Source organism: Oncorhynchus mykiss, chromosome 22, assembly GCF_013265735.2.
Source record: "Oncorhynchus mykiss isolate Arlee chromosome 22, USDA_OmykA_1.1, whole genome shotgun sequence".
Lineage (NCBI taxonomy): Eukaryota > Metazoa > Chordata > Actinopteri > Salmoniformes > Salmonidae > Oncorhynchus > Oncorhynchus mykiss.
The window spans coordinates 45,499,232-45,525,709 of NC_048586.1; the positions used below are offsets into that span (position 1 = coordinate 45,499,232).

A 26,478-nucleotide genomic window follows, 5' to 3' on the forward strand; every position below is an offset into this window, starting at 1 on the left:
GTGAGAGTAGTGGTAGTGAGAGTAGTGGTAGTGAGAGTAGTAGTAGTGAGAGTAGTGGTAGTGAGAGTAGTGAGAGTAGTGGTAGTGAGAGTAGTGGTAGTGGTAGTGAGAGTAGTGGTAGTGAGAGTAGTTGTAGTGAGAGCAGGAGTAGTGGTAGTGAGAGTTGTGGGAGTGAGAGCAGGAGTAGTGGTAGTGAGAGCAGTGGTAGTGAGAGTAGTGGTAGTGCGAGTAGTGGTAATGAGAGTAGGAGTAGTGGTAGTGAGAGTAGTGGTAGTGAGAGTAGTGGTAGTGAGAGTAGGAGTAGTAGTAGTGAGAGTGGTGGTAGTGTGAGTAGTGGTAGTGAGAGTAGGAGTAGTGGTAGTAAGAGTAGTGGTAGGGAGAGTAGTGGTAGTGAGAGTAGGAGTAGTAGTAGTGAGAGCAGTGGTAGTAAGAGTAGTAGTAGTGAGAGTAGTGTTAGTGAGTAGTGGTAGTGAGAGTAGGAGTAGTAGTAGTGAGAGTAGTGGTAGTGAGAGTAGTGGTAGTGAGAGTAGGAGTAGTAGTAGTGAGAGTAGTGGTAGTGAGAGTAGTGGTAGTGAGTAGTGGTAGTGAGAGTAGGAGTACTAGTAGTGAGAGCAGTGGTATTGAGAGTAGTGGTAGGGAGAGTAGTGGTAGTGAGAGTAGGAGTAGTAGTAGTGAGAGCAGTGGTAGTAAGAGTAGTAGTACTACTCATCTTCCCATTATCCCCTGCGTATTTATACCTGTATTCTCTGTTTGTCTGTTGCCAGTTCGTCTTGTCTTGTCAGGTATTACCAGTGTTGTTTTCCACCTTTCTGTTTCTCTAGTTCATTTTCCTACAATGTATAAAAATATCCTCCGTGTACACCAAATAATGCATGCAGAGCAGAATTAGGTCGATACCCACTATTTATCAAAATCCAGAAAAGAGCCATTAAATTCTACAACCACCTAAAAGGAAGCGATTCCCAAACCTTCCATATCAAAGCCATCACCTACAGAGAGATGAACATGGAGAAGAGTCCCCAAAACAAGCTGGGCCTGGGGGTCTGTTCACAAACACAAACACACCCCACAGAGCCCCAGGACAGCAGCACAATTAGACCCAATCAAATCATTAGAAAACAAATCAAATCAAATTATCAAATCAGATAATTACTTGACATATTGGAAAGAATTAAGAAAAAACAGAGCAAACTAGAATGATATTTTGCCCTAAACAGAGAGTACACCGTGGCAGAATACCTGACCACTGTGACTGACCCAAACTTAAGGAAAGCTTTGAGTACGTACAGACTCAGTGGGCATAGCCTTGCTATTGAGAAAGGCCGCCGTAGGCAGACATGGCTCTCAAGAGAAGACAGGCTATGTGCACACTGCCCAAAAAATGAGGTGGAAACTGAGCTTCACTTCCTAACATCCTGTCTAATGTATGACCATATTAGAGACACATATTTCCCTCAGATTACACAGATCCACAAAGAATTTGAAAACAAACCCAATTTTGATAAACTCCCATATCTACTGGGTGAAATTCCACAGTGTGCCATCACAGCAGCAATATTTGTCACCTGTTGCCACAAAAAAAGGGCAACCAGTGAAGAACAACCACCATTGTAAATACAACCCATATTTATGCTTATTTATTTTCCCTTGTGTACCCTTAATCATTTGTACATCGTTGCAACATTGTATATATATACAGTATATATACACTCCTCAAAAAATAAAGGGAACACTAAAATAACACATCCTAGATCTGAATGAATGAAATATCCTTATTAAATACTTTTTTCTTTACATAGTTGAATGTGCTTGACAACAAAATCACACAGAAATTGTCAAAGGAAATCAAATGTATCAACCCATGGAGGTCTGGATTTGGAGTCACACTCAAAATTAAAGTGGAAAACCACACTACAAGCTGATCCAACTTTGATGTAATGTCCTTAAAACAAGTCAAAATGAGGCTCAGTAGTGTGTGTGGCCTCCACGTGCCTGTATGACTTCCCTACAACACCTGCGCATGCTCCTGATGAGGTGGAGGATGGTCTCCTGAGGGATCTCCTCCCAGACCTGGACTAAAGCATCCGCCAACTCCTGGACAGTCTGTGGTGCAACGTGACGTTGGTGGATGGAGCGAAACATGATGTCCCAGATGTGCTTAATTGGATTCAGGTCTGGGGAACGGGCGGGCCAGTCCATAGCGTCAATGCCTTCCTCTTGCAGGAACTGCTGACACACTCCAGCCACATGAGGTCTAGCATTGTCTTGCATTAGGAGGAACCCAGGGCCAACCGCACCAGCATATGGTCTCACAAGGGGTCTGAAGATCTCATCTCGGTACCTAATTGGCAGTCAGGCTACCTCTGGCGAGCACATGGAGGGCTGTGCGGCCCCCCAAAGAAATGCCACCCCACACCATGACTGACCCCCCGCCAAACCGGTCATGCTGGAGGATGTTGCAAGCAGCAGAACGTTCTCCACAGCGTCTCCAGACTCTGTCACGTCTGTCACATGTGCTCAGTGTGAACCTGCTTTCATCTGTGAAGAGCACAGGCCGCCAGTGGCAAATTTTCCAATCTTGGTGTTCTCTGGCAAATGCCAAACGTCCTGCACGGTGTTGGGCTGTAAGCACAACCCCCACCTGTGGAAGTCGGGCCGTCATACCACGCTCAAGGAGTCTGTTTCTGACCGTTTGAGCAGACACATGCACATTTGTGGCCTGCTGGAGGTAATTTTGCAGGGCTTTGGCAGTGCTCCTCCTGCTCCTCCTTGCACAAATGCGGAGGTAGCGGTCCTGCTGCTGGGTTGTTGCCCTCCTACGGCCTCCTCCACGTCTCCTGATGTACTGGCCTGTCTCCTGGTAGCGCCTCCATGCTCTGGACACTACGCTGACAGACACAGCAAACCTTCTTGCCACAGCTCGCATTGATGTTCCATCCTGGATGAGCTGCACTACCTGAGCCACTTGTGTGAGTTGTAGACTCCGTCTCATGCTACCACTAGAGTGAAAACACCGCCAGCATTCAAAATTGACCAAAACACCAGCCAGGAAGCATAGGAACTGAGAAGTGGTCTGTGGTCACCACCTGCAGAACCACTCCTTTATTGGGGGTGTCTTGCTAATTGCCTATAATTTCCACCTGTTGTCTATTCCATTTGCACAACAGCATGTGAAATGTATTGTCAATCAGTGTTGCTTCCTAAGTAGACAGTTTGATTTCACAGAAGTGTGATTGACTTGGAGTTACATTGTGTTGTTTAAGTGTTCCCTTTATTTTTTGAGCAGTGTATATATATATAATATGACATTTGTAATGTCTTTATTGTTTTGAAACTTCTGTATGTGTAATGTTTACTGTTCATTTTTATTGTTTATTTCACTTTTGTATATTATCTACCTCACTTGCTTGGGCAATGTTAACACATGCTTCCCATGCCAATAAAGCCTTGAATTGAATTGAATAATATGTATATTTGTATCCCAATCATGTGAAATCCATAGGTCTAATGAATTCATTTCAATTGACTGATTTCCATATGACTGTATGCAGTAAAATCTTGCATTTATATTTTTGTTCAGTATAGAATAAGTGAAGTTGTCCCTCTGTCACAGATTCTGAATTATACTTCCTTACTCTGGCCACTGTACATACTGAAAGTAATGCCTGTCCTCTGTTTCTCTCTGCAGGAAATTGTTTTAAAAAATGTAGCTCTTTACTCCAACACTTTGGATATGAGATCAAATGTTTAACATGAGGCAACATTATAGAATGTCACCTTTTATTTGAGGGTATTTTCATACATGAAGGGCACTATTCGGCATTTGCTGTATGATTGATGAGGATCTCCATATCGCAAATGTACGGTCCCTTACTAGACGTCCACAAATGTTTTTAAAATACATTGACGTCCTGGAGCCATGCCCCAGGGCCAGATCTACAGGGAAGTCATCAAAATAAGTCTCTCAGACATTTGTTTTCCGTTTTATTATTTGTATTTATTTTCCCGCTGTTCGGTAAAATTCCACCAGATGGCGGGTGGCTGCTTATTGCAAATGGACAAAACATCACCAACGTGACATGGCCATTTCTCCTAAATGGAAAAGACTTCGAAGACGAAACTCGGTGAGCACGGGTTTGGCCAATGGGCTGTTAGCCCAGAAACAAGATGGTGTCGAGGCCTCAAAACTTTTTGAGTTAAGGCCCATGTTCTGGGATTAAAGTTAAACAATGTTCATTAATCGCTAATTTGACACGCTTCAAGTCAAAGTACATGAACCTACGATGTCAGGAAAAAAAGAACCAGCCATTTATCTATCGTAATTCATGAGAATTAGTACAATATACAATTGGTGATGGTTAAAAAAAAAATTCAGAGATCTACGTGATTTCTGTGATTTTCTGAAATCAGACACACACACACGCAATCAATTGGCAGGGACACAGTGTGGGGCTTAGAGACACACCTGCAATAGTTACCTGCGTTCAAACTATCAAAGAACCGTCAGACCTAGACCTCTGAAACTTTCTATACAGGTTCTAGAGCTTAATTTGGTGATTTATGTGGCTCTAGAAAGTTCTCAGGAAGAGAAACTGCCTTGTACATTTGCAATTACTTCAAATTAATTTTGACCATCACAAAAATGACGATATTTAGAAAAGTCCCTGAGTTGTAAGACTAGGTGCATTGAAATCGCCTCGGCCCATAGAGACGGAACATAAAGTTTCTGTCCGATAGCTCTTTCAGGGACCCCGTAGCAATTCCAAGAAAAAGGGAATTTTCAGGACTAATTAAGGCCGCTGCTCGGGCTCCGAATGACCTATCGAGCCGAAACTCGGGATTCGGGGGTCGCCTCAGCTAGGCCTACACATAATGTCGGAACTGGACCCACAGCTAGAACGTAACTATGTGTTTTACATTTTTATTGTTGATTAAACAGAAGGCGCTGTGAATTTTGGGCCTGCTCTGAAATATGTGATAGTTGGCTTCTAAACGAGTTGGACAAAGTGGGTTTGGTGTCAGTTTGTATCAGTTTGGTGTCAGAATGATATCTTATTGACTGATGGACGCTGACTTGCTGGCTGACTTTTGTACATTTGCAATAAGTTTAAACAGTGATAAACCATCACCAAATTGACATGAAGAAATCAACACCATTGAGCGATGGAGAGGAACCACTATCACTGCCCGGCCATCCCGAGCTCAACGGGCCAGTCAATTGGGCATATCTGCACTATATTAGAGCATGTCAAATTCGTGATGCAGATACAGCTGATCATGCAGAGTATCTCTATCGCTCCTGCTGTCTCTAGATAGTTGAAAACAGCAGGTCTGGGACAGGTAGCACGCCCGGTGAACTGGTCAGGGTTCCATAGCCGCAGGCAGAACAGTTGAAATTGGAGCAGCAGCATGGTCAGGTGGACAGGGGACAGCAAGGAGTTATCAGGCCAGGTAGTCCTGAGGCATGGTCCTAGGGCTCAGGTCCTCGAAAGAAAGAAAGAAAGAAAGAAAGAAAGAAAGAAAGAAAGAAAGAAAGAAAGAAAGAAAGAAAGAAAGAAAGAAAGAAAGAAAGAAAGAAAGAAAGAAAGAAAGAAAGAAAGAAAGAAAAAGAGAGAAAAAGAGAGAGAGAATTAGAGAGAGCATACTTGAATTCACACAGGACACCAGATAAGACAGGAGAAACACTCCAGATATAACAGACTGACCCTAGCCCCCCGACACATGAACTACTGCAGCATAAATACTGGAGGCTGAGACAGGAGGGGTTTGGAGTGTGCGGCCCGTCCGATGATACCCCCGGCCAGGGCCAAACAGGCAGGATTTAACCCCACTTTTTAACCCCATTTAACCCCACCCCACTTTGCCAAAGCCCCCACACCACTAGAGGGATATCTTCAGCCACCAACTTACCATCCTGAGACAAGGCCGAGCATAGCCCATAAATATCTCAGTAACGGCACAACTCAAGGGGGGGTGCCAACCCAGAAAGGAAGATCACGTCAGTGACTCAACCCACTCAAGCGACACACCCCTCATAGGGACGGCATGGAAGAGCACCAGTAAGCCAGTAACTCAGGCCCTGTCATAGGGTTAGAGGCAGAGAATCCCAGTGGAGAGAGGGGAACCGGCCAGGCAGAGACAGCAAGGGCAGTTTGTTGCTCCAGTGCCTTTCCATTCACCTTCACACTCCTGGGCCAGACTACACTCAATCATAGGACCTACTGAAGAGATGAGTCTTCAATAAAGACATAAAGGTTGAGACCGAGTCTGCATCTCTCACATGGATAGGCAGACCATTCCATAAAAATGGAGCTCTATAGGAGAAAGCCCTGCCTCCAGCTGTTTGCTTAGAAATTCTAGGGGCAGTAAGGAGGCCTGCGTCTTGAAACCATAGCGTACGTGTAGGTATGTATGGCAGGACCATATCGGAAAGATAGGTAGGAGCAAGCCCATGTAATACTTTGCAGTTTAGCAGTAAAACCTTGAAATCAGCCCTTGCCTTAACAGGAAACCAATGTAGACAGGCTAGCACTGGAGTAATATGATCACTTTTTTTGGTTCTAGTCAAGATTCTAGCAGCCGTAGGCAAGAACACAGACCAAGACTCACAACACACAACTACTCACTATACACAATGACCAAAACTATGCATAGCAGTGAAAGTTAACATTATGTTTCCGAATGACATCACCAAGAGGTAAAATACATAGTGAAAAAATAGTGGTCCTAAAATACAGCCGTGAAGAACACCGAAATGTACAGTTGATGTGTCAGTGGACAAACCATCCACAGAGACAAACTGATATCTTTCCGACAGATAAGATCTAAAACCAGGCCAGAACTTGTCCGTGTAGACCAATTTGGGTTTCCAATCTCTCCAAAAGAATGTGATGAACGATGGTATCAAAAGCAACACAAAAGTCTAGGAGCTCGAGGACGGATGCAGAGCCTCGGCCTGATGCCATTAAGCTATGATGGGGTCTAAAACCAGACTGAGGTGTTTTGAATACATTGTTTGTCTTCAGGAAGACAGTGAGTTGCTGCGCAAGAGCTTTTTCTTACATTTGTGAGAGGAATGGAGATTCGATATAGGCTGATAGTTTTTTGTATTTTCTGGGTCATGGTTTGGCTGTTTCAAGAGAGGCTTCATTACTGCCACTTTCAGTGAGTTTGGTACACATCCGGTGAATAGAGAGCCGTTTATTTTGTTCAACATAGGAGGGCCAAGCACAGGAAGCAGATCTTTCCATAGTTTAGTTGGAATAGGGTCCAGAATGCAGCTTGAAGGTTTAGGGGCCATGAATATTTTCATCAATGTGTCGAGAGATATAATACAAAAAAACTTGAGTGTCTCCCTTGATCCTAGGTCCTGGCAGAGTTGCGCAGAGTCGGGACATCTGAGCATTGGAGGAATACGCATTGTTAAAGAGGAGTCCGTCAATTGCTTTCAAATGATCATGATCCTTTCCTCAAAGAAGTTCATGAATTTATCGCTACTGAAGTGAAAGCGATCCTATCTTGGGGAATGCTTCTTTTTAGTTAGCTTTGCAACAGAATCAAAAATAAATGTGGGATTGTTCTTATTGTCCTCAATTAAGTTGGAAAAATAGGATGATCGTGCAGCAGTTAGAGCTCTTCTTGCACGGTACTGTCTTTCCAAGCTAGTCGGAAGACTTCCAGTTTGGTGTAGCGCCATTTTCTTTCCAATTTTCTGGAAGCTTGATTCAGAGCTCGGGTATTGTCTGTATACCAGGGAGCAAGTTTCTTATGACAAATGTTTTTAGTTTTTAGGGGTGCGACTGCATCTAGGGTATTGCGCAAGGTTAAATTGAGTTCTTCAGTTAGGTGGTTAACTGATGTTGTACTCTGACGTCCTTGGGTAGGCGGAGGGAGTCTGGAAGGGCATCTAGGAATCTTTGGGATGTCAGAGAATTTATATCACGACTTTTGATGATCCTTCATTAAATAGTACCCGCAAAACACCAGTCTCAACGTCAACAGTGAAGAGGTGACTCCGGGATGCTGGCCTTCTAGGCAGAGTTGCAAAGAAAAAGCCATATCTCAGAAACTGAAATTAAAAGAAAAAATGAAAAACTTCTTATGGCTGGGGGCAGTATTGAGTAGCTTGGATGAATAAGGTGCCCAGAGGCGCCCAGAGTAAACTGCCTGCTCCTCAGTCCCAGTTGCTAATATATGCATATAATTAGTATATTTAGATGGAAAACACTCTGAAGTTTCTAAAACTGTTTGAATGATGTCTGTGAGTATAACAGAGCTCATATGGCAGGCAAAAACCTGAGAAAAAATCCAAACAGGAAGTGGGAAATCTGAGGCTTGTAGTTTTTTAACTCAGCCCCTATTGAAGATACAGTGGTTATGTTGCACTTCCTAAGGCTTCCACTAAATGTCAACCATCTTTAGAAACTTGTTTGAGGTTTCTACTGTAAAGGGGGGCTGAAAGAGAGGGGAATGAGTCAGAGGTCTGCCAGCAGCCACGGGCTGGTCACGCTCATTTCACATGAGAGGTAGCTCCCTTTCCTTTCCTTTTCTGAAGACAAAGGAATTCTCCGGTTCGAACCTTATTGAAGATTTATGTTAAAAACATCCTAAAGATTGATTCCATACATCGTTTGACATGTTTCTACGGACAATTCGTCTGCAACTAGTGAACACGCTTTGTGAGTTTTGATTTGTTTACGAAACGTGCTAACAAAAGTAGCTATTTGGACATAAATGATGGACATTATCAAACAAATCAAACATATATTGTGGAACTGGGATTCCTGGGAGTGCATTCTGATGAAGATCTTCAAAGGTAAGTGAATATTTATAATGTTATTTCTGAATTCTGTTGGCTCCAACATGGCGGATATATGTATTTGTTGTCTGAGCGCCGTTCTCAGATTATTGCATGGTTTGCCTTTTTCCGTAAAGCTTTTTTGAAATCTGACACAGCGGTTGCATTAAGGAGAAGTGTATCTAAAGTTCCATGCATAACACTTGTATTTTCATCAACATTTATAATTTGTATTTCTGTAAATGAATGTGGCTCTCTGCAAAATCACCAGATGTTTTTGGAACTACTGACCGCGCCAATGTAAACTCTGATTTGTTTTATATAAATATGAACTTCATCAAACAACACATTCTTATATTGTGTAACATGAAATCCTATGAGTGTTATCAGATGAAGATCATCAAAGGTTAGTGATTAACTTTATCACTTTTTGTGCTTTTTGTGACTCCTCTCTTTGGCTGGAAAAATGGCATTGTTTTTCTGTGGCTTTGCTCTGACCTAACATAATCATTTGTGGTGCTTTCGCTGTAAAGCCTATTTGAAATCGGACACTGTGGCGGGATTAACAACAAGATTACCTTTAAAATGGTATAAGATACTTGTATGTTTGAGGAATTTTAATTATGAGATTTCTGCTGTTTTGAATTTGGCACCCTGCACTTTCACTGGCTGTTGTCATATTGATCCCGTTAACGGGATTTCAGCCCTAAGAAGTTTTAAGATGGGCAAAATAACACTGGACTGGACAGAGGAACTTTGCCTAGCATCCCACAGTCGCCTCTTCACTGTTGACGTTGAGACTGGTGTTTTGCGGGTACTATTCAATGAACCTGACAGATTTTAAAGCTAAGCCTTCGATACTGGTAAGGCTTAGAAGGTAGGGAGGGATGTATTTTCTGTTTGTCGCTATTGTCAAAGTATGATTATTGTGATGATGAAAATGCAAGCCATGATATTGAAGCGCCGAAGTGGGTATGCTTTGTTTTTAGTTGTGTGATGCATTGGCACAGAAAACTATTGGTGAAAACGTATGTTGCGTTCCATGCATTGTATATGATTGGGATGAAAATATTGGATATCTAATATCCCCCTAGATTTTAATTGCCTGCAGCCAGATCTCATTGTGTTGTAGGCCTAATGAAACATGCAAGGAGATTGAGCTCGTCCGTGGTGGTCGGCGATCCCTCAACCTTCTGGCCCGTAGCCCACCCAGGCATCGACTGTGCCACAAAAGTATGCTGAAGTGTCAATGTCAATAACCACGTTTCTAAGCATTATTTAGAGTTAATTCAATGAGGGGGGAGGGTGTGTACATTTGTTTTTACAGTACAAGGGTTCAATGAAAATATTCCCAGTACATTTTGAACTGCCCCTAAGTGCTTTTGAGATCACTGATCGATACAACTGAGCCGAACTGGAAATCATATTTCTTAGTCACATTAAAAAAACATCAATGGGTGATTTGGTCAGAATACATCTTGGTTGTTCTGATGTCTGACAAAAAGTACTTGTCCCCATGATGTAACTGAGACAAAGTGTCCCTCAACTTGAAGAAGTGTGGTTCATAATTCAGTTCAGATGGACATTTCTAAACGTCTATGGAATGTTCCTATGGAATCCCACTATTAATTCTGATTGAATGTGCTATAAGAATGTACACAATAAAGTTATGCCATCTCATCAACTTCCTTATTATCAGCTTTCCAACACCAGCCAGCTGACATGTGGCGTGCCATCTCGTTTCCTGAGGTTGTGGATTATGTTCCAAACTGAGCACTGACATCACCAAAAACAGTAAGTCTGCACAGTTATCCTATTTCCCATGTTTAAAAACCTTTGTTTTGTGACTAAATCCTCACCCATACTATTGTATATCTTCCCATTAATATTGCTCAGAATGGTCTTCCTGACGGGCCGCCCCCAGGTGGTAAGGGTAGGTAACATCACATCCCGCAACGCTTATCCTCAAAACAGGGGGCCCCTCAGGGGTGCGTGCTCAGTCCCCTACTGTACTCCCTGTTCACTTATGTCTGCATGACCATATGACCAGGCACAACTCCAACACCATCATTACATTTGCCGATGACACAACAGTGGTAGGCCAGATCACCAACAAATATGAGACAGCCTATAGGGAGGAGGTCAGAGACCTGGACGTGTGGTGCCAGTGATCAAGACAAAGAAGATTGTGGACTACAGGAAAAGGAGGAGCGAGCATGCACTCGTCCTCATTGACGTGGCTGTAGTGGAGCAGGTTGACAGCTTCAAGTTCCTTGGTGTCCACATCACAAACAAACTATCATGGTCCATGCACACTAAGACAGTCATGAAGAGAGCACGACAAAGTCTATTCACCCTCAGGAGACTGAAAAGATTTAGCATGGGTCCTCAGATCCTCAAAAAGTTCTACAGCTGCACCATCGAGAGCATCACTGCCTGGTATTTGTAACTGCTCGGCCTCCGACCGCAAGGCACTACAGAGGGTAGTGAGTAAGGTCCAGTACATCACCGGGGCCAAGCTTCCTGCCATCCAGGACCTATATACCAGGCTGTGTTAGAGGAAGGCCCTATAAATTGTCAAAGACTCCAGCCACCCTAGTCACAGACTGTTCCCTCAGCTAACGCACGGCAAGCGGTACTGGACTGCCAAGTCTAGGTCCAAAAGGCTTCTTAATATCTTCTACCCCCAAGCCATAAGACTGCTGAACAACTAATCAAATAGCTACCCAGACTATTTGCATTGTTCCCCTCCTCTTCTACTCTGCTGCTACTCTCTGTTTATTATCTATGTATAGTCACTTTAACTCTACCTACATGTACATATTACCTCACTTACCTCGACTAACTGGTGCCCCGCACATTGACTCTGTACCGGTAGCCCCTGTATATAGCCTCCACATTGACTCTGTACCGGTACACCCTGTATATAGCCTCCACATTAACTCTGTACCGGTATGCCCTGTATATAGCCTCCACATTTACTCTGTACCGGTACACCCTGTATATAGCCTCCACATTGACTCTGTACCGGTACCCCCTGTATATAGCCTCCACATTGACTCTGTACCGGTACCCCCTGTATATAGCCTCCACATTAACTCTATACCGGTACCCCCTGTATATAGCCTCCACATTGACTCTGTACCGGTACACCCTGTATATAGCCTCCACATTGACTCTGTACCGGTACCCCCTGTATATAGCCTCCACATTGACTCTGTACCGGTACCCCCTGTATATAGCCTCCACATTAACTCTATACCGGTACCCCCTGTATATAGCCTCCACATTGACTCTGTACCGGTACCCCCTGTATATAGCCTCCACATTGAATCTGTACCGGTACACCCTGTATATAGCCTCCACATGGAGGTGTGCCTCGATATTGTTATTTTACTGCTCTAATTATTTGTTACTGTTATTTTTTACTTATCTATTTTTCACTTAAAATGTATTTTTTCTTAAAACTGCATTGTTGGTTAACTGCTTGTAAAGTAAGCATTTCACTGTAAGGTCAACACCTTATCGGCACTGTTGACAAATAACATTTGATTTGAATTGGAGAAAATGTACCTTTTCTCTCATCTCTAACTATCAGTAAGAATGAATGACAGGCCAGCTGGGCACAGCAACATCCAATCCTGTCATACATTACATCATGCTTTCATTAATTATTTGTTTGTGTGTGTGTGTGTGTGTGTGTGTGTGTGTGTGTGTGTGTGTGTGTGTGTGTGTGTGTGTGTGTGTGTGTGTGTGTGTGTGTGTGTGTAGAGACGCTGGGGAGGGGAGTGTCTGTCAGTAAATCAGGGATAAATAGAGAGGCAGAGCTCAGAGTTTGTCAGAAGGCTGACCTGACAGGGTCACACACAGGACCAATCAGGAGCAGGACCTCAGCATTTTTACTTTTTATTACAAATGGAGAAACATGAAGATGTTCAATACTGTTTTCAAGACGGAAACTCTTCTTGCAGAAAGGCTTTGCTATCGACATATATCTACATAACACTGTACATCTTCTTCTCATTGATTTCAGCAGTTACAGTATTTTTGAACCTACTGGTGATCATCTCCATCTCTCACTTTAAGCAGCTCCACACTCCAACCAACCTGCTCATCCTCTCTCTGTCTGTGTCAGATCTCCTGGTGGGACTGATTGTGATACCAGTAGCGACTTTAACAATAATGGAACCATGCTGGGGATTTGGGGAATATTTCTGTGTGTTTCAATTCTACATTACTTTTTTATGTACTACTTTATCGCTTGGCAATTTGGTCTTGATATCTATTGACCGCTATGTTGCTGTGTGTGATCCCTTATTGTACCACTCTAAAATAACAATAACAGGAACTATCTGTTGTATATCCGTTTCCTGGTGTTGTTGTATCACATGCGATGCTGTTATTATACAAAACTTTGTAAATGTGCAGTTACCAAGTAGGTGTTTGAAAGAATGTGTTATTGTTGAAGGAATAACATGGGTTAATATAATTTACATTGTATTTATAATGGTTGTCCCATGCTCTATTATTATAACACTTTATTTGAAAATCTTTGTGGTGGCCAGATCACAGGCCAGAAAGGTGTTTTCAAAAGAGACCGCCAGTGAGTCTGGTGTTAAAACTGTACAGGCAAATAAGTCTGAGAGAAAAGCAGCAAAAACTCTAGCTATTGTTGTTTTCACCTATCTCCTTTCTTGGATTCCATCTCTATTTATTTACTTTGTTTTTTCTGTTATAGGTGATCATTTAATATCATATTTCACTAGTTATCTGGCATTTGTTAATTCCTTAATTAATCCAATAATTTATGCTTTTTTTTATCCATGGTTTAAAGTGACAGCTAAACTTATTTTAACTTTAAAGTTATAAGACGTTCATAGTTCCTATAATATGATTTCCTAGTTCGGCAAACATAGGTTTGATATAGTTTTGTTCTACAATTGTTGTAATTATTTCATGTAACAATACACCGACATTACTTATCTCACTGTTGTCATCATAGATACATGTGGTGTTGATACAGAATGATTTGTCTGGATTGGAATGGAATGACTTGGAGAAGTTATAAGGAGGCATAAGCTTGTTTTATTAAAGACATTGTAGTCATTGTGGATTGTGTACTCCAAATACCTAAGTCTGTGGTTGTTCCGTGTTAATGATAAATAGTATGTAAGTATTTTAATAGTACATTCTGAGGACGTCATGAGTTGTTCTATATGTTGTTTAGCATCTCCCTCTAGTGGCTTAATTGTGACACAACGTCTTCATCAAGTGTAGTAAAGTTGAAATGCACAATACTGCATGATATCAGATAACGTCCAGGTCTAAATAACTTCTGTATTGTGTAAGTAGTTGATGGTAAAATGTAAGAATATACAATTATGGGTAACACTTTATAATAACATTCAGTATTAAACCAGGTGTAAGGCATTTCCAGTTTGCTCACCATTTAATATTAAGGCCACATTTGTGAAATGTTACTCAGCTAGGTTTTCACACATTTATAAATAACTACTACAGTATAAATATGAATTATTCAACACAACAGTGCAGGAGACCACAGCAGACACTTCAACCTCAACATACTGGGTATTGTCACAGGCCGGCTAATAGCCTTTTGGCAAAAATGAGGGGACACGAGCAGGTATAGCCCAATCAAAAAGGTTCTTTATTATAAAGAAAAAACTATTAACTTTAAACAAAGAAAAAGGAATGAGGTGTGAAAGTATCATAATGTAGGGTGTATGTAAAGTGCAGGGATGCGTGAATCTGTGTGTGTGTGAATATGACTGAGTGAAAACTAAGTAAAACTACAAAGGAACAAACAAGACAGGATCATACCTGGAGGAGCAGAGAGCGAGAGCGAAAGCGAGAGAGAGAGAGAGAGAGAGAGAGAGAGAGTGATTAGTGAAGCAGTGTAAATACCCTGAGTCCAGGTAACTTGTCACGGTGCTGACTTTTGCCTGTAGTCTGCAGCATAGGCCTCTATCCCGTCCTCTGGCTGGGCAGAGTACTTTAGGATTTTAGTCACTTCGGTGTAACAAGGGCCTAGCCATGCGGTCCTACCAACCCTTCTATTTATTCGTAATGGCCCTTCGCGTGAGTTGGGTTTGTTCCTTCGTTCACGTTGTCACTCCCTTTATTTCCCGGGCTAGTATGGGGCCTTGGATAAATGTACTCTTTCTTAGCATTCTAAGTTTATAGATTCTTCCTATACTCCCTTACCTTGAGTCTTGTTCTCTTATATATCAATACCTAATAACTAATCTTCTGTTAGTTATTATGCTCGTCAGCAAGTAGTCACTCGGAAACTAGTATTGGTATATGTTTTGACTCTCCTAAAAATATATTATTGTCCACACAATGAAATATTCTTTAGTGCAATCACTTTAACCTATAACCAGGGTCACTTTCTGTTCAGTGAGAGAGTCAAAGTTCAATTAATTTTCTCATTGTGCTTCTCTTGCAGTATACTCAGAATTATGTAGGACTCAGTCCAATGTTAAGTCCCTCAGTACTGATGACCATAAGTCTTCCTCCGTTGGGGCGTTGGTTTGGTAGAGCTGTTTATACCACTCCTCCTCAGGTTTCACATAGGTTGGTTCTTGTTTTATTTCCAGTTCTTTCAGAGCATGTTCGTTTGGCTCCCCCTGCTGGTCACTTTCCATTGTGGCAGTTTCTTCCTGCACTCCCCAGTCAATAGTTAGTCCTAGAGCCCATAGATGTGGCTCTGGATCTGGGCCGGTTACTGGGGGAGGGGTCCGATCTCTTTTGGTTTTTGCCACAGACTCCAATTACTAGCGACCCTCCTCTGCCTGCAGGAGGAACCGCCCCTGCACTGCAGAGGAGGAGGAGCCGTGACAGTATGAACAATACCACTACTCTCACTACATCACTGCTGCCAGGTCAGGGGTCACACCAGAGCAGCTCTCTCAGATGCTGTTTACTCTGAATGAATATAAAGAGTGGGTTTCACAATAAATAATTTATAATGGATCAGTAAATTGTTTATTCATAATTTATGTAATTAATCTGATATTTAAGTAAACTGGTAATTCACATAATTATAAACAACTTTTATAGTACATAATGATTCATAAGATCATTCCAAAGATGTGAAATAAATGTATTTTAACCATTTAATACTCAGTAAAGTAGCTTTTCCCCTAATCTAAAGTGAAGACTATTCTTTATAAATGTTTTGAACAGTGACCAGTGTAATTTATCACATAAAGATGGACATGCTATTGGTAGACATTCCAGCAGTACCTGATGCTCCTTAAGGTCTCAAATTGACCTGGAACATATCAATGGTTAAACAATAAGAACACAACACAGAGGACGTTAAAGGAAAGATATTGAACATTTTATTCCAAAAACAGTCACACTGTTGTAGTAGTGTGCTGAAGGAAGTAATATGTTTTGTCTGAAAATGATAACATTCTTGTTTCTTGGCAGTGATGGATTGCAGTCACTCAGTAGAAATAAAATAAAAAAATGTTGTCAAAAACGTGTTTATCCGATGTTATTGCAGATGTAGTGAGAGGTTTATGCACCTAGTTCCGACAGTGAAGCAATATCTAACTAGTAATATCTAACAATTTAACAACAAATACCTAATACACTCAAATCTAAGTAAAGGGAATGGAATTAAGAATATATGGATGAGCAATGTCAGAGTGGTATAGACTAAGAGCAGTTTGTAGACTGCTTACAGGGTAATGGAACCAATATCTAAATATATATCTTAACTGAACATTACATTTCAAGGGTTACTACCTTTAATACACTACCAAACCAAACCAAATCATATTTTATTGGCCACATACAAATATTCAGCTGAGGTTATTGAGGGTGTAGTGAAATCATTTTGTTCCAACAGTGCAGTAGTATCTAACAATTCACAATAATACACACAAATAAAAGTAAAATAATATAATTAAAAAATATAAATATTTTGATAAGCAATGTCTGAGTGGTATTGACAAAATACATATGAGATAAGTAAAGCTAGTGTTCCATTATTAAAGTGACCATGGATTCCATGTCTACAGTGCCTTGCGAAAGTATTCGGCCCCCTTGAACTTTGCGACCTTTTGCCACATTTCAGGCTTCAAACAAAGATATAAAACTGTATTTTTTTGTGAAGAATCAACAACAAGTGGGACACAATCATGAAGTGGAACGACATTTATTGGATATTTCAAACTTTAACAAATCAAAAACTGAAAAATTGGGCGTGCAAAATTATTCAGCCCCTTTACTTTCAGTGCAGCAAACTCTCTCCAGAAGTTCAGTGAGGATCTCTGAATGATCCAATGTTGACCTAAATGACTAATGATGATAAATACAATCCACCTGTGTGTAATCAAGTCTCCGTATAAATGCAGCTGCACTGTGATAGTCTCAGAGGTCCGTTAAAAGCACAGAGAGCATCATGAAGAACAAGGAACACACCAGGCAGGTCCGAGATACTGTTGTGAAGAAGTTTAAAGCCAGATTTGGATACAAAAAGATTTCCCAAGCTTTAAACATCCCAAGGAGCACTGTGCAAGCGATAATATTGAAATGGAAGGAGTATCCGACCACTGCAATTCTACCAAGACCTGGCCGTCCCTCTAAACTTTCAGCTCATACAAGGAGAAGACTGATCAGAGATGCAGCCAAGAGGCCCATGATCACTCTGGATGAACTGCAGAGATCTACAGCTCAGGTGGGAGACTCTGTCCATAGGACAACAATCAGTCGTATATTGCACAAATCTGGCCTTTATGGAAGAGTGGCAAGAAGAAAGTCATTTCTTAAAGATATCCATAAAAAGTGTTGTTTAAAGTTTGCCACAAGCCACCTGGGAGACACACCAAACATGTGGAAGAAGGTGCTCTGGTCAGATGAAACCAAAATGGAACTTTTTGGCAACAATGCAAAACGTTATGTTTGGCGTAAAAGCAACACAGCTCATCACCCTGAACCACCATCCCCACTGTCAAACATGGTGGTGGCAGCATCATGGTTTGGGCCTGCTTTTCTTCAGCAGGGACAGGGAAGATGATTAAAATTGATGGGAAGATGGATGGAGCCAAATACAGGACCATTCTGGAAGAAAACCTGATGGAGTCTGCAAAAGACCTGAGACTGGGACGGAGATTTGTCTTCCAACAAGAAAATGATCCAAAACATAAAGCAAAATCTACAATGGAATGGTTCAAAAATAAACATATCCAGGTGTTAGAATGGCCAAGTCAAAGTCCAGACCTGAATCCAATCGAGAATCTGTGGAAAGAACTGAAAACTGCTGTTCACAAATGCTCTCCATCCAACCTCACTGAGCTCGAGCTGTTTTGCAAGGAGGAACGGGAAAAAATTTCAGTCTCTCGATGTGCAAAACTGATAGACATACCCCAAGCGACTTACTGCTGTAATCGCAGCAAAAGGTGGCGCTACAAAGTATTAACTTATGGGGGCTGAATAATTTTGCACGCCCAATTTTTCAGTTTTTGATTTGTTAAAAAAGTTTGAAATATCCAATAAATGTCCTTCCACTTCATGATTGTGTCCCACTTGTTGATTCTTCACAAAGAAATACAGTTTTATATCTTTATGTTTGAAGCCTGAAATGTGGCAAAAGTTCGCAAAGTTCAAGGGGGCCGAATACTTTCGCAAGGCACTGTATGTACATAGGGCAGCATACTCTAAGGTGTAGGGTTGAATAACTGGGTGATAGTCTGCTTGTGCTGGCTATTTAACAGTTTGAGGGCCTTGAGTGCCAGCTTTGATGCACCTGTACTGACCTCGCCTTCTGGATGACAGCGGGGTGAACAGGGTGTGGCTCAGGTGGTTGATGTCCTTGATGATCATTGGGCAGACCACACCACTCTCTGGAGAGTCATAAGAATTCAACAAGGTACTGAGTAAAGGATCTGAAGCACATTTGCCAGTGATTCCAGGGTATGACGCTACAAGCTTGGCACACCTATATTTGGGGAGTTTGGCCCATTCTTCTCTGCAGATCCTCTCAAGCGCTGTCAGGTTGGCTGGGGAGCGTCGCTGCAGCTATTTTTAGGTCTCTCCAGAAATCTTCAATCGGGTTTAAATCCGGGCCACAAAAACATTGAGACTTGTCCCGAAGCCAATCCTGCGTTGTCTTAGCTGTGTGTTAGGGTCGTTGTTCTGTTGGAAGGTGAACTTTCGACCCAGTCTGAGAACCTGCTCCAGAGCTATCAGGACTAATTAAAGGGTAATAAGGCTGGTGGAACTCTACATAGAGGGTTCTAGGATGAACACTCCAAAGATTCTAAGCTGAGACATGGAATTGTTTTAAGATGGTCATACTATGGATCATTTAGCTATTTTTTTTTATCCATTTTAAAATAAAGCTGTAATGTAACAAAATGTGGAAAAGGTAAAGGGGTCTGAATACTTTCCCAACACACTGTGTACATGGTAAAAACAGATACTTCCTTTTGATTTATTTTTGGACTCTATTTGTTGGCACTAAATTATTTCCATACTTCCCTTCATTTTTAAAAACTGGTACGGGGTTACCTTGAGGCGAGTCTCGTGAGTCTTGAGGGCATCATACAAAACAACCAACATGTAGGAGTTTGTGAGAGTCGACGGCGTGGTCATATTAGTTTGTTGTCCAAACCGTTCGGATGCTACAGACAGAAGTTTTCCCATCGGAGGTACCAACTTCAGACAAGGCCCGTGAAACTTGTGGGCCTAGAGACGCTACAGACATTGTCTTGTCGTGAAAAATACCGATTTTAGGAATATCGCTGTAGCTCTGCCACCTTCCACCGCAGATGCAACATCGGTGGATTGAAATGCAGCCTGTGCCAAAAACCATACATCTCCGGCTTAAAGATGGATTTTGATGGGGAGGCCTGCTTCGTCAGAGGGCTTTCAACATGTTGCAATAGTCAACACATTAACATCAACACGCCACAGGATATACTCATTGGACTTTAGGCTCTGAGCTGAACTCCCAGCAGAGCCCACCTCATAGCCTATGGGATATTCATTGAAGAGGTGGATGGTAAATGTGATCTGCATAACATACCTCTGTAACGCCTTGTCTGTATGCCTGCAAAACAGACACAAAAGTGAGCAGTTCAGTCATCTGCATCCAGTACAGATCGTCTTCACCATAGTCTTACCTCTTCGTTGGTTGATATTGTGTCCCATTTTCTGTTTTAGAAAGATTTGCACAAATATGAAAACGCTAGATGGTATCATCATAAAACAGACAAGGGACAAACTTAAATTGAGGACATCTTTACTTGATTCATAAAGTGTATTCCTTTTAAAATGGTAAGACATGTATTTAAAAAAACAAAAAAAAATGAAATTCTATACCATTGCCTCATATGAAAATGTTAAGCTCAAATCCAAAAAGCTAGTTTGAGTCAAGATACATTTTATTTCATTGTACTTTTACCACTTGTTCCCAATTGGTAGTTATAGTATTGTTCCATCGCTGCAACTCCCCTACGGACTCGGGAGAAGGTAATCATGCAGCAACAAGACATTAATTACGTGGATAACAAGAAAATAAATTGTTTGGGGGTTGATACATTTTTTCATTAGCAAATCAAGTCTTTGGAAATTACAAACTTTAGAAGCCTTTGTAAACCGTGAATGCACAAGATTGCATTTCCCGCTCAGCAACAAAAGCGTGATCAAATTAAGATCCTACATCAGTATATGACAGAAGTAGGTCTCCTCTATAAAGTAAATTTTTATCTGAACTTTGTTTGGTGAAAATGTGCCTCTGCCAAACTGAAAAGAGATCATCTGTCAGAATAATACCAAAGCCTTTTCATTACAGGAGAATCAATGGATAAGCGTTTTATTACGGGTAAAAATGTTAAAAACAACAATTCAAACTTCTCTACAATCCACACCACCAACCAGCAATCACACCGAATGCATTTTATCTGCAGCCACACTCATCCACCACCATGTCCTGGTAATGACGTAGGACTACGTTGTCGTTGTTGTCGTAGTAGAGCATGGATACAGGTGACAGGCGGATGGGTACGCAGCAGGGCTGGGGTGTGCTGTGGGGGTCCAGGGAGTGCACCAGAGTCTGCAGGATGGCATGGTTAGTGCCGTTCAGGCTCTCGCTCAGTGGGAACGGGCACTCTCCGTGGCAGTAGTTGGCAAGGTAGCCCTGCGGAGCGATGATCCAGTCCTGCCAGCCCACATCCTTGAATTCAATGTAGAGGCGGCGCGGCTTACACACGTTGCTGGGTGTAACCGGCAGATAGACGGCGCTCCTCTTCTGCTGAGAGCGGCACTGGAGTGGATTCAGGGATACAACCACCAGGGAGGCATGGAACTGTGGGAGGGTTACGGTCGGCCCTAACGGGACGGAGTTCACCAGGTTCTGGGACATGAAGATGTCCGTCGCCAAGGTGTGGACAGGGTGTAACTGCAGCTCCAGCACCAGGCCGTAGTTATGACCCGGTTTACGCCAGTTCTGTGCCAGTGCTGTGAGGTCCAAGGTGAGGGATCCGGCCTCTGGTTCCAGCTGCACCGACTGTGACAGCACCAGCCTGCGGTGGGCCTCGTGGCTCGCTCCCCTCAGGGTCGCACGCAACACCTTGTACAGGGACACGCTGAGCGCCTGTGGGCCCAGGAGGAACCTTGGTGTGCGGAACATGTCCCACTGGAACTTGATTTCCAGCTGCGCCAGAGAGAGCTGCTCCACGGGCTGCAGCACAGACATGTTGAAGAACATGTATTTCTCCACACAGCCGTGGCAGCTGCCGCTCCAGCCTGACACCAGCCTACCTGCAGAGGACAGACAAAAAAACAAAAAAAAAGGACATTAGGTCTACACTCTAGAAGTAGGACCTAGGTTTCAATTGACAACTTTATTAGCACTGTTAAGGCTATAGCCAATAAACAAAGCAAATTCTCATACTTTGTCCCCCTCGTTTATTTTACCGAGGTAGACAGTTTCAAGTTGGATATTTGACAGATATTCACACTTTCAAGCCTCAATAGCTTTCATACCACTTGAGCCACAGACTCCAAATAAGTGCCATGATGTTGGAAACATTGCAACAGGTCTTATTTTCACGATTTGGACATTACACTTTCCAAAGCTAATAAACATGTGGAAATGCGAGCAGCATTTTGTATTCCTAGTTGAATTAGTTAGGGAGCGTCGACAAAGTACAAACTTCTTTTACATTCAAATTTAAATTGCTCCTTAGTCATGTGACCTACTGACCACAAAGGTTCAGAATGTCCACTGGCTATACCTTCATATCGCACACTCGGTCTACTTTCATCTCATGCTTAAAATCTGTAGGCGTCGCAGACCATTTTACATGCGTGTTAAAAAAATTAAAATAAAATGTTTGAAGTTAACAAATGTTGCAGCCTCGCAATAACGATCTTTCACATGGACACTGAAAAGATCCGCAAATGGCTGTATGTGGTTTGGATCAAGGACAGGAGAGGTGTTCAAGCGGAGGTACTTAAAGGAAGGCGCACAGGTAGGCCTCATGAAAAACAATGTTTCATATGCTCTTTTTAAATCACAGTAATTTGTCAGTCCAAGTGAGCTTGATAACGTGAAAGAATCCTTTTCATAGCATCACTTTCATAATACTGTACATGAAGACAAATCCTTCTATGTTGAGTATTAGAACCCAGTTTACAGAACCTGATATTTGAGTGCATTCACCACAAGCTACCTGCAGACAACTTACAAAATGCAATAGTGCATTTGAGGGTTTTTTTTTCTGATAGTAGTTATGATGCATTGCCTACTATTTCTAACTGGAAAATGATGTGAGTAAAATCCTTTTTCCAAAATTGATTTAGGTACATTTTTGTGAAGAGGTATGAGTGTTGTGATATGGGTCATTGAATAGTAAAATAATTTAATGAATCAATACATTTCTATATTGCTTCCTCGGTATCTGCATGAACCATCAGGCCAAGTGTTTTTGGTTGTTCCTGTACCGGTACCCCCTGTATATAGCATCCACATTGACTCTGTACCGTAATACCCTGTATATAGCCTCCACATTGACTCTGTACCGTAACACCCTGTATATAGCCTCCACATTGACTCTGTACCGTAATACCCTGTATATAGCCTCCACATTGACTCTGTACTGGTACCCCCTGTATATAGCCTCCACATTGACTCTGTACCGTAATACCCTGTATATAGCCTCCACATTAACTCTGTACCGGTACCCCGTGTCTATAGCCTCCACATTGACTCTGTACCAGTAAACCCTGTATATAGCCTCCACATTGACTCTGTACCGGTACACCCTGTATATAGCCTCCACATTGACTCTGTACCGGTACACCCTGTATATAGCCTCCGCATTGACTCTGTACTGATACCCCCTGTATATAGTCTACACATTGACTCTGTACCAGTAAACCCTGTATATAGCCTCCACATTGACTCTGTACTGATACCCCCTGTATATAGTCTCCACATTGACTCTGTACCGTAACACCCTGTATATAGCCTCCACATTGACTCTGTACCAGTAAACCCTGTATATAGCCTCCACATTGACTCTGTACCGGTACCCCCTGTATATAGCCTACACATTGACTCTGTACCCCCTGTATATAGCCTCCACATTGACTCTGTACCTGTACACCCTGTATACAGCCTCCACATTGACTCTGTACCGGTACCCCCTGTATATAGTCTCCACATTGACTCTGTACCAGTAAACCCTGTATATAGCCTCCACATTGACTCTGTACCAGTAAACCCTGTATATAGTCTCCATATTGACTCTGTACCGGTACCCCCTGTATATAGCCTCCACATTGACTCTGTACCAGTAAACCCTGTATATAGCCTCCACATTGACTCTGTACCAGTAAACCCTGTATATAGCCTCCACATTAACTTTGTACCGGTACCCCCTGTCTATAGCCTCCACATTGACTCTGTACCGGTACCCACTGTCTATAGCCTCCACATTGACTCTGTACCAGTAAACCCTGTATATAGCCTCCACATTGACTCTGTACCAGTAAACCCTGTATATAGCCTCCACATTGACTCTGCACCTGTAAACCCTGTATATAGCCTCCACATTGACTATGTACCGGTACCCCCTGTATATAGCCTCCACATTAACTCTGTACCAGTACCCCCTGTCTATAGCCTCCACATTGACTCTGTACCAGTAAACCCTGTATATAGCCTCCACATTGACTCTGTACCGGTACCCCCTGTATATAGCCTCCACATTAACTCTGTACCAGTACCCCCTGTCTATAGCCTCCACATTGACTCTGTACCAGTAAACCCTGTATATAGCCTCCACATTGACTCTGTACCGGTACACCCTGTATATAGCCTCCACATTGACTCTGTACCTGTACCCCCTGTATATAGTCTCCACATTGACTCTGTACCGGTACCCCCTGTCTATAGCCTCCACATTGACTTTGTACCAGTAAACCCTGTATATAGCCTCCACATTGACTCTGTACCAGTAAACCCTGTATATAGCCTCCACATTGACTATGCACCTGTAAACCCTGTATATAGCCTCCACATTGACTATGTACCGGTACCCCCTGTATATAGCCTCCACATTAACTCTGTACCAGTACCCCCTGTCTATAGCCTCCACATTGACTCTGTACCAGTAAACCCTGTATATAGCCTCCACATTGACTCTGTACCAGTAAACCCTGTATATAGCCTCCACATTGACTCTGCACCTGTAAACCCTGTATATAGCCTCCACATTGACTATGTACCGGTACCCCCTGTATATAGCCTCCACATTAACTCTGTACCAGTACCCCCTGTCTATAGCCTCCACATTGACTCTGTACCAGTAAACCCTGTATATAGCCTCCACATTGACTCTGTACCAGTAAACCCTGTATATAGCCTCCACATTGACTCTGTACCGGTACCCCCTGTATATAGCCTACACATTGACTCTGTACCCCCTGTATATAGCCTCCACATTGACTCTGTACCTGTACACCCTGTATACAGCCTCCACATTGACTCTGTACCGGTACCCCCTGTATATAGTCTCCACATTGACTCTGTACCAGTAAACCCTGTATATAGCCTCCACATTGACTCTGTACCAGTAAACCCTGTATATAGTCTCCATATTGACTCTGTACCGGTACCCCCTGTATATAGCCTCCACATTGACTCTGTACCAGTAAACCCTGTATATAGCCTCCACATTGACTCTGTACCAGTAAACCCTGTATATAGCCTCCACATTAACTTTGTACCGGTACCCCCTGTCTATAGCCTCCACATTGACTCTGTACCGGTACCCACTGTCTATAGCCTCCACATTGACTCTGTACCAGTAAACCCTGTATATAGCCTCCACATTGACTCTGTACCAGTAAACCCTGTATATAGCCTCCACATTGACTCTGCACCTGTAAACCCTGTATATAGCCTCCACATTGACTATGTACCGGTACCCCCTGTATATAGCCTCCACATTAACTCTGTACCAGTACCCCCTGTCTATAGCCTCCACATTGACTCTGTACCAGTAAACCCTGTATATAGCCTCCACATTGACTCTGTACCGGTACCCCCTGTATATAGCCTCCACATTAACTCTGTACCAGTACCCCCTGTCTATAGCCTCCACATTGACTCTGTACCAGTAAACCCTGTATATAGCCTCCACATTGACTCTGTACCGGTACACCCTGTATATAGCCTCCACATTGACTCTGTACCTGTACCCCCTGTATATAGTCTCCACATTGACTCTGTACCGGTACCCCCTGTCTATAGCCTCCACATTGACTTTGTACCAGTAAACCCTGTATATAGCCTCCACATTGACTCTGTACCAGTAAACCCTGTATATAGCCTCCACATTGACTATGCACCTGTAAACCCTGTATATAGCCTCCACATTGACTATGTACCGGTACCCCCTGTATATAGCCTCCACATTAACTCTGTACCAGTACCCCCTGTCTATAGCCTCCACATTGACTCTGTACCAGTAAACCCTGTATATAGCCTCCACATTGACTCTGTACCAGTAAACCCTGTATATAGCCTCCACATTGACTCTGCACCTGTAAACCCTGTATATAGCCTCCACATTGACTATGTACCGGTACCCCCTGTATATAGCCTCCACATTAACTCTGTACCAGTACCCCCTGTCTATAGCCTCCACATTGACTCTGTACCAGTAAACCCTGTATATAGCCTCCACATTGACTCTGTACCGGTACCCCCTGTATATAGCCTCCACATTAACTCTGTACCAGTACCCCCTGTCTATAGCCTCCACATTGACTCTGTACCAGTAAACCCTGTATATAGCCTCCACATTGACTCTGTACCGGTACACCCTGTATATAGCCTCCACATTGACTCTGTACCTGTACCCCCTGTATATAGTCTCCACATTGACTCTGTACCGGTACCCCCTGTCTATAGCCTCCACATTGACTTTGTACCAGTAAACCCTGTATATAGCCTCCACATTGACTCTGTACCAGTAAACCCTGTATATAGCCTCCACATTGACTCTGCACCTGTAAACCCTGTATATAGCCTCCACATTGACTATGTACCGGTACCCCCTGTATATAGCCTCCACATTAACTCTGTACCAGTACCCCCTGTCTATAGCCTCCACATTGACTCTGTACCAGTA

General features: G+C 42.6%; 2 protein-coding genes across 2 annotated transcripts; one reads left to right on the forward strand and one right to left on the reverse strand.

Annotated features, from left to right (window-relative positions):
- The first annotated feature begins 12,619 nt into the window (after nt 1–12,619).
- Nucleotides 12,620–14,532, forward strand: LOC118943643 (trace amine-associated receptor 8c-like). Its single transcript, XM_036959599.1, has one exon. It carries the CDS (start codon nt 12,713–12,715, stop codon nt 13,664–13,666), a length of 954 nt encoding a protein of 317 aa, XP_036815494.1. The 5' UTR covers nt 12,620–12,712; the 3' UTR covers nt 13,667–14,532.
- A 6,083-nt stretch (nt 14,533–20,615) lies between these two features.
- Nucleotides 20,616–21,601, reverse strand: LOC118943614 (protein DVR-1-like). The gene has a single exon (XM_036959416.1). It carries the CDS (start codon nt 21,540–21,542, stop codon nt 20,733–20,735), a length of 810 nt encoding a protein of 269 aa, XP_036815311.1. The 5' UTR covers nt 21,543–21,601; the 3' UTR covers nt 20,616–20,732.
- Between the last annotated feature and the right edge of the window lie 4,877 nt (nt 21,602–26,478).